Source organism: Panthera leo, chromosome B3, assembly GCF_018350215.1.
Source record: "Panthera leo isolate Ple1 chromosome B3, P.leo_Ple1_pat1.1, whole genome shotgun sequence".
Lineage (NCBI taxonomy): Eukaryota > Metazoa > Chordata > Mammalia > Carnivora > Felidae > Panthera > Panthera leo.
The window spans coordinates 60,155,363-60,169,821 of NC_056684.1; the positions used below are offsets into that span (position 1 = coordinate 60,155,363).

Sequence of the window (14,459 nt, forward strand, 5' to 3'; positions counted from 1 at the left end):
TTTGTTTAGGTCCTTTGCCCATTTTTAAATTGAGTTGTTTGGTTTTTTTGGGTTGTTGAATTGTTGTTTATATATTCTAGGCATTAGCCCTTTATCAGATAATATAGTTTGCAGTTTTTTTCTTCTAGGTTGTCTTTTAACATAAATTTTAAAAATTTTGATGAAGTTCAATTTATCTTTTTTTTTTTTCTTTTTGGTTTGTTGTACTTTCAGTATCCTATTTAAGAAATCATTGCCTAATCCAAGGTCATAAAGATTTATGCCTTTGTTTTCTTCTCCAAGAGTTTTATAATTGTAGCTTTCACTTTTATGTCTTTGATACATTTTGAGTTAATTTTTGTATATGATATTAGATGGGGGTACAAGTTCATTCTTTTGCATTGGATGTGTAGTTATCACAGCACTGTTTGTTACAAAAGACTCTAGATATTTTTAACCTATGCACTTTTTTTTTTACTTTTAGTATATAAATATTGCAAACATACACAGAAATAGATAGTATAGTGAATTCCCATGTACCCATCATACAGTTAGAAAAATTATAAAAATTTTACCATTCTTACCTCATCTAATTCTCCACCCCTAACACAGTAACTCTTTTTCCCCTTACAGTGAATTAGGGCAAATTCAAGACCTTTTTTCACTTCATACATTGGTAGTTTATGTGTCTCTGACAGAGAAAGACTTTTTATTTTATTTTATTTTATTTTATTTTATTTTATTTTATTTTATTTTATTTTATTTTTTGAAATTTATTGTCAAATTGGTTTCCATACAACACCCAGTGCTCATCCCAAAAGATGCCCTCCTTAATACCCATCACCCACCCTCACCTCCCTCCCACCCCCCATCAGCCCTCAGTTTGTTCTCAGTTTTTAAGAGTCTCTTATGCTTTGGCTCTCTCCCACTCTAACCTCTTTTTTTTTTTTTCTTCCTTCCCCTCCCCCATGGGTTTCTGTTAAGTTTCTCAGGATCCACATAAGAGTGAAAACATATGGTATCTGTCTGAGAAAGACTTTTTAAACATAACCGTACCACTATTGTTACACTCTAGAAAATTATCAGTTATTCCTTAATATTATATCCTACTCAATTTTTCTGATTGCTAGTTGTTGCCTTAGTTTGAGATGTATATTGTTTCTTGTAATGTATAGTGTAAGGTCTTTTATTTTCCATACCATTTATTTGTTGGATAAACTGGTCATTTTGTCCTTTAGAATCTCCAGTATCATGGATTTAGCTTACTGTATTCTCAGGTTGGCATTTAACATATGCCTTTGTTCCCCTTATTTTTTTAAATGATAATTAAATCTAGAATATTGATTAAATTTAGTTTTGAAATTGTTTTTTAGGCGAGGGGCTTCGTAGCATAGGTGGTGCTGAGAAAATTTTGTTGCAGAATATCAGGAAGCACTTACGTTTCATTGTCTTGCTTTTTAGTGATGTTAAGCTTGATTGGTGGTTGTGGGGGGGTGGTTCCTGGATGGCTCAGTTGGTTGAGCGTCTGACTCTTTGATTTTGGCTCAGGTCATGATCTCATGGTTTGTGAGTTTGAGTCCCCTGTTGGGTTCTGCATTTGTGGCATGGAGCCTGCTTGGGATTCTCTCTCTCTCTTCCTCTCTCTCTGATCCCCCTGTGCTCTCTGGCTCTCACCCCCCCCCCCCCAAATAAATAAATTAAATTTAAAACAAAAAAAGATTGATTGGTGGGTTCAACTTAATCTTTCATATTAAAGTTCCCCATCTACCTTTGGATTTGGAAAATGGTGATTTTCTTTTTTTTTTAAATTTTTTTAATGTTTATTTTTGAGAGAGAGAGTGCAAGCAGGGAAGAGGCAGAGAGAGAGAGAGAGAGAGAGAGAGAGAGAGAGAGAATCCGAAGTAGGCTCCAGACTCTGAGCTGTCAGCATAGAACCTAATGTGTGGCTCAAACTCAAGAACTTCAAGATCATGACCTGAACCGAAGTCGGATGCTTAACCGACTGAGCCACCCAGGCACCCCATGGAAAATGGTGATTTTCTAATTCTGTCATTTCTTCTAGCATTTATTAGCTGTGATTATCCTTTGAGGAAAAATTCATCTCCTTAGTTTCCCCCAGATACTGTTCATACCAGAAAGGCACGATAAATCCATGATTCTTTGTTTCATTATCAGTGTTCAGAGTAATAAGTTGTACTCTGGCAACCTCCACAGGATGGCCAAAGAGGAATTTTCTTTTTACTTTTTTTTTTGTTTGTTTGTTTATTTTAGAGAGAGAAAGAGAGAGACTGCATGTGAGTGGGGGAGAAGGGCAAAGGGAGAGAGAGAATCCCAAGCAGCCTCCATGCCCACACAGGGCTCCATCCCATGACCCTGGGGTCAGGACCTGAGCCAAAACCAATAAATAGTCAGATGCTCAACCACCTGAACCACCCAGCCGCCCCTCTTTTTCTTTTTTTGAGTGTCATTATAAACTATTGGTATTTGTATTTTTTATATTTTCCAATCATTGCAGTCACCATTCTTGTATATGCTCAAGGGAGAAATTTGGCAAATGAGAATCCTTTTGCCTGGCTCTGATTTCCTTTGGCTTGCCTGTAGTAGTATTGTTGATATTTTGTTGCTTTCTGATTTGACAAGATATCTCAAGTTCATTGTGTACAATTTCCTGTGTCAGACCTGGAAAAAGCCATTTCTCCAGGAAGCCCTGATTTCTTTTAGTGGGAGGTGATGTTTAAAGTCCACAATCTGAAGGCAGAGGTACTCATTGCTACTGGGTTATCATTGCTTTTAGGCCTTTTCAGGCCATTCCTCATGCCAGATCTTCTACCATAATTCCTTGATTGATGCTTGTTATATAGTTGATTTTTAGGGGCATTTCCTGAGAACAGTGTTCTTTGAGTTCTGTGTTTCATAACTGTTTGTTTCCTTTAGCTATGGAAGTTAATTTGGCTGGGTAGAACATCTTTGGCTTAGATATTTAAATGTATAATTTCATTGTCTGCTGGTGTAAACTGTTTGTGCTAATGTCTATTGTCAGTGCCAGTGTCTGTTTTCTTTACCTTTTAAGTAATTTGGACTGTTTGCACAGATGCTGATGATTTTTCCCCCTTGAAATCCAGTAGTTTTATTAGACTGCATGTTGATGTTGATCTCCTGGGTTGTTTTCTCAGGTATACCTGGGTATACCCAAGAATATCCCAGTGATATACCATTTCAGTATGCAAATTTAACCTTTTTCTTTTAATTTAGAGAAATTTTTTGTATTATAGTGGCTAGTATTTGTTCTATTTCCTAGCATGGGTTTTCTTTTTGGGGGCCTTCTATAATATGTATTTTGTATTTACTTTGCCTTTTATTTGTCACTTTTGCTTTTAAATGTGTTTTTCATTTTCTTCTTTTTTTTCTTCCTTAATTTGTATGGTGTTTTCTCATGTGTCTCCTCTTCATTTCTGATCCTTTTCTGAGTTAGCTCAGATTTCTTTTTATGTCTTCCTAATTTCTAATTATGATTTATGTTGTCATCTCCTTATCTCCTTTAGGCCAGATTTTTCTGGTTATTTTCATTTTCTGTAGGTATGCTGTTCATATTATTATCCTCTTTTTCTTTAAATATCATTGTATTAGAACTGATCAACAGTACATTTCTGTGGCTCATGTTTATTTCCTATGCATTTTGAATGCATTTTGTACATTATGTAATATTAAAATTTTATTAGCTCTGATGATGATAAGCTCTAAGTTACAACCTATTAAACTATAAGCTGTTGTAAGTTAGGTGCCTTGTCTTTTTCTTTAGCAATATGTTGTAGTTAGGGTGGTGGTCTGTCTAGGTCAATTGTCATTGACACCATGCTTGCTCTATAGTTTAGCAGTCTCAGTTATTGAAATTATATCTGTGTTGTAACATAATGTCTTTGTAATGTCATGGGCACCTTTAATGGAAAGGTACTTTTTTTTTTATATAAGCACTAAACAGATTTTGGAACTGAGTTTGTGGTGTTTTTACTCCCTTTCCAACAAAGCAACCTAATTAATGTATAGAATTAATGGTGCTACTTGGTCCTGGAATGTTTGTGTTAATTAATTAGCCCTGATATGCTGCTGCTGTTTCTTTTGTTTTAGGTTAAATGGAAACCACCCTTGGGAGCTGGATGCCTGTATAACCGTTCTATCACATCAGTGAATTGCAATGAGTGGAGGAGGAGAGCAGCCAGATATTCTCAGTGTTGGAATCTTGGTCAAAGAAAGATGGAAAGTGGTGGGTATCTCTCTTAGATTGAGAGAGAGACAACATGTGGGGTAATTTTTGGTATCTTGATAAAAATAGGATTTCCTTAGGAAATAATATATATATTGCTAATATGCCTGAATCAGTTTTCAGTTATTTTCCTGTGATTGTCTTGTTTATACAATAATTCTTGCTTTATACAGTAGTCAGTTTTCCTAACCACTGATAGCTAATGCTGAGTAAGGTAGAAAAAAGTGTACTTAGAGAAAGACAAATGAAAAAAAAAAATACAGTACAATGAACTTCTCTTTTAAAAAAGTTTTGAACTTTTTATTAAGGAAAATTGTAAGCATACATAAAAGTAGTGAGACTGATATAATTAACCTTTATATACTCATGCCCCAGCTTAAGTAGTTATTAATTTATAGTCAGTCTTGTTTTATCTCTTTAACCTCCCTCCCGGAATATTTTGAAGCAAATCTTTTACTCTGGTATTTCTTCTGTGTGTACTACAATTATGTATCTCTAAAGGTTAAAAATTCTTTTAAAAATGTAGTCATAATATTATCACATCTAAAAAAGTAATAATTTTTTAATGTCATTAAGTATTCTTCTGCAATTGGTTGACATCGCTTAAATATCTTTTAATTTCTAGATTTCTTTTCATCTTGCTTTTGTTCCTCACAGTTTATTTATGGAAGAAACTTGGTCATTTACCTGTAGAATTTCACAGTTTGGATTTTTCTGATTTCTTCTGTGTGGTATTAATAGGTTTCTCTGTCTCATGTATTTTATGTAAATTCTTATTTATTTACTTATTTTTAGAAGTTTATTTATTTTGAGAGAGAGAGAGAAAGCAGGGGAGGGGCAGAGAGAGAGAGATAGAGAGAATCCCAGGCAGGCTCTGCACCGACAACCCCCAGTGTGGGACTCGATCTCAGGAACTATGAGATCATGACCTGAGCTGAAATCAGGAGTCGGGCACTTAACCAGCTGAGCCACCCAGGCATCCCCAAATTGTTATTTATTGGGGTTTGATTAGATCTAAGTTCAGGTTTGTTTATTGAGTTGGCGTTTTTTTTTTTTTTTCATAAAGGGTATTGTGATCTTTCAATAGGAGGCACATAATGTCTTATCACCCATCAAGACATTGTGTGTCCTATTGGCCATTCTCATTTTAGCAGTCCTGATCATCATTTTCTAGGTCTGTTAATTGCAGATTATTGAGCGTTTGTTATTCCTTCATTTTTTAAATGTTTGTTTATTTATCTTGAGAGAGAGAGAGAGAGAGAGAGAGTGCACACGTGTGCAAGTGGGGAAGAGGGAGAGAGAGAGAATCTGAAGCAGACTCCACACTCAATGCAGAACCTGACGTGGGGCTCAGTCTTACAACCAAGATATCATGACCTGAGCCAAAATGGATGCTCAACCCACTGAGCCACCCAGGCACTCCTGTCATTCCTTCATTTTTTAAAGTACATCTACAAAGAGAAATTTTTTGTTGTCAACTATTTGATTGTCCTGAGGTACATTTTGATTAGGAAAAGAGAATAAATGCTTAATTCTTTTTCTTAATTTACCAGTTTTCAAAATAATGAATTGGTTCCCTGGCATTTTCCAAAAGTGACCAATGAGATTTTTAAAAATAGGTAGTCAAGAATGCATGGATTTAAGCATATTTCATATATTTCAGTCAGTTGTCATTACTATCCTTATTGATCCCTAAACTGTCCCATTTGACTAAGGGAGGACACCCTTCAAGTTGTCTCTTGAGTCTTTCAACATGATCCTAATAGTCCTTTGATATCTTCCTTGTCCTGGACTTGGAATCTGCCATCTTCTCTGCTCTTCAAGGAACAATTTTTGTTTCAGATGTATTTAAATATGTATTTTAATCAGAGTTTTTTTCATTACCAGGTGTAGGAAAGTTGTTTTAGTGGTTTCCTTAGTTTATCAACAGATTGGAAAAAGAAGATTCTTCCTTTAGAAATACAAATTTTGTTTCTATGATACAGTGTTTTAACCAATTAGGCAAATCAATTGGCTTTGAAAATTTACTTGAGTAAATGTAAGAAAAGAATCATGTTGTCATCATGGATTGGTGCAGGAAGATTACAATTAGTAATCTTTTATGTAAGTCAGAAATGAGTGTTTCTTTGGTGAGTGTTTCTTTGGTGAGTGCTTTGTATTAAGTGCTGTGATAAAGTTTGGCTGTTTCCAGTAGACATATCAAAAGGTGACAAATGAAGCTATGCCTGGCTTAGTTGCTCTGTCCTGATAATTAGAACTAATATACATATCGAACATGTCCCCCAAATTTGGCAGGCATAGTAGCATTTTAGTAAGAAATAGTCTCATTGTTATGGATGGTGTTTTGGTTATCTACCATTATGAACAAACTGCATCAAAATTTAGAGGCTTAAAAAACAATTATTTTTTTACATATAATTTTGTGGATTAGGAATTTGAGATGAGTTTGCCTGATAGTTCGTCTCTTTTTTTTTTTTTTAATTTTTTATTTTTTAACATTTTTATTTATTTTTGAGACAGGGAGAGACAGAGCATGAACAGGGGAGGGTCAGAGAGAGGGAGACACAATCTGAAACAGGGTCCAGGCTCTGAGCTGTCAGCACAGAGCCCGACGTGGGGCTCAAACTCACAGACTGTGAGATCATGACCTGAGCCGAAGTCGGCCGCTCAACCGACTGAGCCACCCAGGTGCCCCAGTTCGTCTCTTAACCATGTGGCACTCGGCAGGGTTGGGTGGGTTAGAGGACCCAACTTCCAAGTGGGCTGTTTGGTGACTTGAAGGTCCTTAGTTCCCTAGTCCTCCCCCTGTCATCCCTGGTAGCTTATTTTCTAGGACCTCTTCACAGGTCTGTGGCTTCTCAGATGGTCACACTTTTTATATGGTAGCTGGCTTTTGAGAGACAGGAAACAGAAACTGCGGGGCTGGTTAAGGGCTGTTCTCAGGGCTGGGGCAGTATTACTTCACCATGTTCTGTTGGTTAAAGCAGCCACAAGATTAACCCATATTTAAGAGGGTGGGGAATGGATGCTATATCTTGGGTGAGGGGCAAGGTCACACTGAAGAAGAGGAAAAGGGATGGGTGATATTGTTGTGATCATCTTTAGGAAACAAAGTCTGCCACAGGCCTTACCACCATTCTTTCCCTAATCTACATACCCCCATCATAGTAAACTGCCTCTAGCTTTCTGCTTTATAAACATTGATGATGTCTTAATGCTTTGTCAAGCTCAGTAAAAAATATTAATGTTCCCACTATTGTTGAGATGACATTATAGGAGTGGACCAAGGAGCAAAATCATTACTTTGGTCTAGATTTTCTGTTCTGTCATTTGGTAAGGTTGTTGTGAGGTAAAACATGAAGGTACCTCTCACCACTGTCCATAATTAGAAAAATGTCCCTTTGGTATTGCTTATGGATTTTTAAAGTTATACTAGGCTTTGTTTAATAGATATTAAGAATTGTAAGTATCAATCAGGGCCCAACAAAAAACAATTTAACTGCAATGAAGTTCTGGAACTTTATTTTAATCCTGCGCTCATACTGGAATTTCTCATGCTATCTCTTCCCATCACCCAACTGGAATAAAGGATTATGGCTCTTATATACAAAGCAATGAATAGTTATTTAGCAATAATTATGTAGTTACCACTTAGCCACTTGCTGTAAGGGAAACAAAAAAATAGAAAGGTGTGGCTGTTTCTGAAGAAACTTAGTTTCACTGTAGGGAGCTAGGACATTGACAGTGGAAAGTCAAAAAATAGTATAGTGTATTAATACAAGTGATATCTGAGGTGTTTAGGTTAGTAAAATGATTAAATGATTAAGCAAATAATTCCTATAGAGATTCAGAAGATAGAGAAATATGCCTGGAGGTAATCAGTAATGCAGTGTTCTTGGAAGAAGTAGAGCTTAAAGTGAGTCCTCTGGGGTGGTTAGGATTTAGGACCCTTGTGCCTCCGGTGAGGACTGCCTGCTTTACATCACGTCTTAGGTGTTTGATAATGTGGAAAGGAGAAGACCTTCAGGAAATGGAAGAACGCTAATTCCGTGCTACATCTGGTTTGAAGTATACTGCCCACCTTGGTGCTCATAGCTCTACAGGTTTAGTTGTCACTAACACTTGAGAACTTGCTTGTAGTACTCAGACAGAGATCCTGGTATTCCCTAGTTAAGCTAATACGTTTTATCAGTAAGGATATTAAGTGTTTGTTGAAGGTGTTTTATTTGATTAGACTTTGTCTTATCTGAGCATATAGTTATATAGTGAACTCTGGGATAGTTTAGAACAGGAGTTTTCTGTCTCTTCTGTGGAGTCTGCTCAGTGCCTCAGAGAGGAGGATAAGTGGTGCTGAGAAGGCTGGGCTCTGGTTGCCTCACTCCCACCTCCAGCCTCTGCACATACACATCTCAGCTGGGGTCCAGATATGATTTTGATTGGCAAAAAGATTTCATGGTTTAAAAGTTTACAAATGTTGCCCTAGAATTAAAATAACATATCTGGTTGTTGGGGGGCATTTGTGGCAAGTGAAACTTTCAGGTGCTGTCCTTTTTTGTGACATTTTTGATGCTGTAGACTAAATTTTAAAATTGTGGCTGAAATAATTTAATTACCTTTTGTGGGCAAAACCATGGGAAAAGGTTTTGATGGTATTTCTAGGCATCTGTTTTCTTGGCATATGTGCAGTTAATTTAACGATATTGAGATCTTTTATCCTCAAATAGGGATAGTAAAATTATATACAAGAGATGAATTGGTTTCCAATTAGAATGTTCTAGTAATTTTATGTGTGTATGTTCTTATTTCCCCTGCAGTTGAGGAAGATTGGGGGTGGGGGCTTTGGAGAAATTTACGATGCCTTGGACATGCTTACCAGGGAAAATGTTGCACTGAAGGTAGAATCAGCTCAACAACCAAAACAAGTTCTGAAAATGGAGGTTGCTGTACTGAAAAAACTACAAGGTAAGCTATTTTGTATGATACACCAAACAATTTATAATTTGCTGTTACCTTTCTAAACCTCAGTTACATTCTCAAACTATTAATGAATAATCAGGAATAAACAATGCATAGCATTTTTCTCTTGGAAATTTTATCACTAGCTAGTAGGAGTGGAGATACTGATTGCTTAGGCTAATTGGACTTTGGGAATTCCTTTTTATGGTGAACAAGGATGACAGAGTGAATTACCTAAAACATTCTGCTTTAGAAAGTGTTTTTGTAAGTCTGTTTTGGTAAAAATTTGCCTTTTTTTTTTTTTAAACCACTAAACATGAATACCTCTGAGTTGTTTCTACTCATGTCATTGGGTGTAAATATGCTTTAATCACTAAGGAAGCTGCCTTCAAATCATACTGCAGGATGGATTAAAAATAATACTATTTGTTGTGTGGATAACTTTTTCTTGCCCTGTTGTCATTTTTGAGATCTGTTTTCTACTTGGGTTCCTATTTCTTACTACAAGGATAAATAAGTTTTTTTCTGACTTTAACCCAGTCATGTAATACCCTGAATTTATTGCTAGTTTATATTCATCTTTGTATCTTCAGCTTAATGATGTAATCTGATATTACTCATATTTAAATGTTTTGTCTGAATCAATTAAATGGGGTTATTAGCACATTAAATGATCTCGTTAAGCTCTAGACGGTTTGATATTGTTATGGGACATTCATTAGTATCTAAAGGAATTTAGTGGTAACATATAGAGCAAAGAAAGTTGCTAGAATTAGTAGAAATAACTGTAGTTGGTAGAAATAGCAAGCACAAAATGCTGTGTAGCCTAGGACCTTCAAATTCATGGCTGTGTAGTCTCTAGGGTGAATGTGCTCTCTTTGTGAATTCTTGATGTTTGGAATTCTAGTAAACTAGTTTGTGTTAAGTTAATGAAGTGTGTGTGTATTACGTATTCTGGCAATGTCTGTTCTTTTAATCATTGCCCTTTGCCTAAGCTTTCTGATTATCCAGGTTTCTCTAACAATTGGCTCGTTTGATTAGAGCCTGATGCTAATAAAATTATAGATCTGTTTAATAGTTATTTTTTAGTCCAAAATTAGCTTTCCCAAAACATGAGAAATTAGGAAAGCAGTGGATAAATCAATACCTATTAGAAGAAACATAACTGGAGAAGGAATAGTAGGGGAAAAGATGGTGCTCTCTTTTTTTTTTTCACCTTTTCTCCGTACTCCCTGATCCTTTGGAGCTGTTCTCAGCTCAGTGACATAGAGGCCACACAAATAGGTGCGGCTGGAGCTACCAATTCCTGGGTTGCTCAGATCTTAGCAGATCTCTTTGACTCTCGGACAAGCTCATAAAGGATATGTCAGCATCAGTTTGGCCTGCACAGTGCCATTTCACCTTTCTCCTACTTGGCCCTGGGAAGATGTTTCCAGGTGAGGCAGGATATAGCTCTATAGGTCTTTCAGTAGGTTTCTTGCCTATTTTGACTGCAATTTACCCAGGATTCTATGGGATAAAGCCTGAAGATAACTTCAGTAGCTTTTTAAAAAAAATTTAGTTTATTTATTATTATTTTTTAAAATATAATTTATTGTCAAGTTAGCTAACATACAGTGTATACAGTGTGGTCTTGGCTTCAGAAGTAGATTGCCATGCTTCATCGCTTACGTGCAGCACCAGTTCTTGTCCCAACAAGTGCCGTCCTCAATGCCCATCACCCATTTTCTCCTCCCCCCCATCAACCCTCAGTTTGTTCTCTGTATTTAATAATCTCTTATGGTTTGCCTCCCTCTCTGTTTGCCACATTATGGAAACAGCCCAAATGTCCATCAACTGATGAATGGATAAAGAAGGTGTGATTTCTATATACAATGGAATAGTATTTGGCAATGAGAAAGAATGAATCTTGACATTTGCAACAACGTTGATGGAACTGGAGGGTAGAATGCTAAGTGAAATAAGTCAGTCAGAGAAGGACATAGATGTTTTCACTCATATGTGGAATTTGAGAAACTTAGAAGACATGGGGGAAGGGAAGGGGAAGAAAATAATGTTTGTTTATTTTTGGGAGAGACAGGATGTGAGCAGGGGAGGGGCAGAGAGAGAGGGAGACACAGAATCTGAAGCAGGCCCCAGGCTCTGAGCTGTCAGCACAGAGCCCAACGGGGGGCTCAAACTCACAAACTGTGACATTGTGACCTGAACCGAAGTCGGACGCTTAACTGACTGAGCCACCCAGGTGCCCAACTTTAATGCTAAACCCTGAGATGCTGAGGCTCTCCTTCTCTTTCTGGCTATTTTATCTTTCATACTATTAACTGACATGTTTTTCCTACCCGCTTATAACCACATCCTAGTTCTCAGAATCCTTCACCTTCCAAAAATAAATGGGTTTTTATCTTCTGGTCTGTATTTCTTCTTTTGTTTTTAAGGTTTCATTTCTATGGTCTGTATTTCAATGAGGCAGCTCTTGACTCTTCTTGGCTTTCTCACTTATGCCTTCTGCGTATTTAATGCTTCACAACTTCTTTTTGTTGAAAGTGCTTTAGAATTTGGGCCTTTTTGAGAACATTTTTATGGGGCTGACTTGCTTGCCTTCCTTTTGATATAATGACTTCTTACTCACTGACCCCAATAAAAAGGCTAAGTGTATAAGGGGAAGATATACAACCAGAGGCTAACCCTTTAAAGGATTGGTTGGTTTTAGATTTTTTTTTAATGTTTATTTTTGAGAGAAAGCAAGAGACAGAGTGTGAGTGGGGGAGGGGCAGAGAGGGAGGGAGACACGGAATCCAAAGCAGGCTCCAGGCTTTGAGCTGTCAGTGCAAAGCCTGATGCGGGGCTCAAACTCACAAACTGTGAGATCATTAACTGAGCCAGAGTCGAATGCTTAACCCACTGTGCCACCAGGTGCCCCAGGATTGGTTGGTTTTTAACTGATGTTCAATTTTTGATAGGTAGTATAAGGATTTGTTTCTTTATAAGATAAAAAGATATTTTAAGGTGAATTTAGCCAGAGCCCTAAGTTTTATTCCTTGTAATAAATCAATCCCCCTTTTCAAAATTCTCACAGTTTTTTTTTTTTTTTTCCTGGATTCCTTCAGTTCTCAATTTTCTCTCAGTCTAACCCTGTATTTCCTTAGCTCACGCAGAACTCTCATTACTAGTATGATCCTTTCTCACCGGCCCTGAAGTGTGAAGGCCTTAGCGTTTTACCCCATCTTTTCTTCTAAATCACCTCCCTATGCTACTGTCTCAGATTACTCTATTTTCACAGCTTTCTGAACCAATTCTGGATGTATCCTACAATTCTCTATTGAGTCAAGTTTGACTCCTGAATTGTACTTGGTTTTTAAAAATGTGTTTGAGGGGCGGTGGCTCAGTTGGTTAAGTGTCCAACTTTTGATTTCGGCTCATGTGATGATCTTGTGGTTCATGAGTTCCAGCCCTGCGTTGGGTTCTGTACTGACAGCACAGAGCCTGCTTGGGATTCTTTATTTCCCTTTGTCTCTGCCCCCTCCCTGCTTGTGTGCTCGCTCGCTCTCTCTCTCTCTCTCTCTCTCTCTCACAAAATAAATAAACTTAAATAAATAAATAAAAATATGTTTGAATGCGTTAGTTGCTACTAGACTAAACCATGTCTGTAGGCAGTACTTCTAGTACTAGATAGTACGTCTACACTTAGTTATTATTTTGTAAAGTATCCTAGTAAATAGAACCATACAACTTAATAAGCTTTTCTTTTTAGTAATATATATCTGTGTATAATTTATTTGTGTTTCTTCCTTGTCTCCATTTGGACTTTACTGTCTCCGAACCTTTTTCAATTCAGTTGCTTTGAAACTTAGAGCTAAGGGGATAATTGCCTCCCTCGTCTGTTAGATTCCTTTTCCTTCCTTTTCTCCCATCTTCAGTACATGTTTGTAGCAATATCCTAGCTATCTTCACTTCTCCATTTTAATGGCCCTCTTGAGTTGTATCTCACTATACCATTTTTTTTGTTTTTGGTCTTTTTAGTAAGTATAGTTTTAAATTTTTTTTTTTTTTCAACATTTTTTATTTATTTTTGGGACAGAGAGAGACAGAGCATGAACGGGGGAGGGGCAGAGAGAGAGGGAGACACAGAATCGGAAACAGGCTCCAGGCTCCGAGCCATCAGCCCAGAGCCTGACGCGGGGCTCGAACTCACAGACCGCGAGATCGTGACCTGGCTGAAGTCGGACGCTTAACCGACTGCGCCACCCAGGCGCCCCTTTAGTAAGTATAGTTTTATTTGCACTGCTGGTGTAAGAGGAAAAAACCTTCTGTCTCATGACTTCAAATTGATCACCAGTAATTCTGTAGCACCTCAGAAACCTATCATCAATGCTTTTTATAAAGATTCCTGTTCCATTTATAAAATTTTGATACATAGCTATAATCCTGCAGCAAGACAGGCAAATCTTAACTTTGCTATTTTCCCTAATTTTTATTATGAAAAAATTTAAATATACACAAAGATGGAAATAATTATATAAAGAACATTCTTTGTGCCCAGTACTCAACTTTGATGTATCAGCACTTGGCCAGTCCTGTTGCAGCTATATCCTACTCCTTCAACACTCTTTGCCACCTTGCTGGAGTAATATTTAAGAAATATTTAAGAAATGCTAGGTTCCTTCTGCATCCTGGTGCTGCTTCTGGGATATGTTTGTTATAATTGGTGAGCCAGTATTGATACATTATTATAACTAAGATCTATAATTTGTGGTAAGGTGCTCCTTTTTTAAAATAACATAAACAGTAGTTTTAAACACCTATCAAATACAAGTTATTCCTCAATACCATCTAAAATCTATGCAGTGTTTAATTTCTCCCATTGTATCAAAAATATCCTATTGTTCTGTCTTTGAGGCCTATCGATACCTTGTCAGCACTGATGGGGAGGGAAGGAACTGGTGAGTGAGCAGGACTGAGAGGCATGCTTTGACTCTTGACTATAGCATTGACCAGTGGGAAGTGGCAGAAGTATAATATATAGAAAAACATAAGTTGTAGTTGACAAAAAAAGTGACACCTGAGGAATCAGGACCAATTCCACCATCCACTGCTGTGTGAACCTAACCAGTCCAAGCAGGCTCCGTGATATCAGCCCAGACCCCGACGCAGGGCCTGAACTCATGAACCATCAGACCATGACCTGAGCCCAAATCACGAGTCAGATGCTTAACCGGATGCTTAACTGACTGAGCCACCCAGGTGCCCCTGCATTTATTTGTTG

The 14,459-nt window shown here is 37.2% G+C and overlaps 1 protein-coding gene across 5 annotated transcripts in view; it reads left to right on the forward strand.

Moving 5' to 3' along the window:
• The window catches only part of TTBK2 (tau tubulin kinase 2), a 166,688-nt gene that overhangs the window by 29,145 nt on the left and 123,084 nt on the right, over positions 1-14,459 (forward strand). For 4 of the 5 annotated variants that reach the window (XM_042942273.1, XM_042942272.1, XM_042942271.1 and 1 more), the window contains exons 2-3: positions 4,105-4,240; positions 9,055-9,202. In XM_042942273.1, coding sequence (XP_042798207.1) covers positions 4,172-4,240; positions 9,055-9,202 — 217 coding nt within the window. In that variant the 5' untranslated portion in view covers positions 4,105-4,171. Of the gene's footprint in view, positions 1-4,104; positions 4,241-9,054; positions 9,203-14,459 lie in introns of those variants that run through there. The other variant, XM_042942276.1, reaches the window with a different exon arrangement.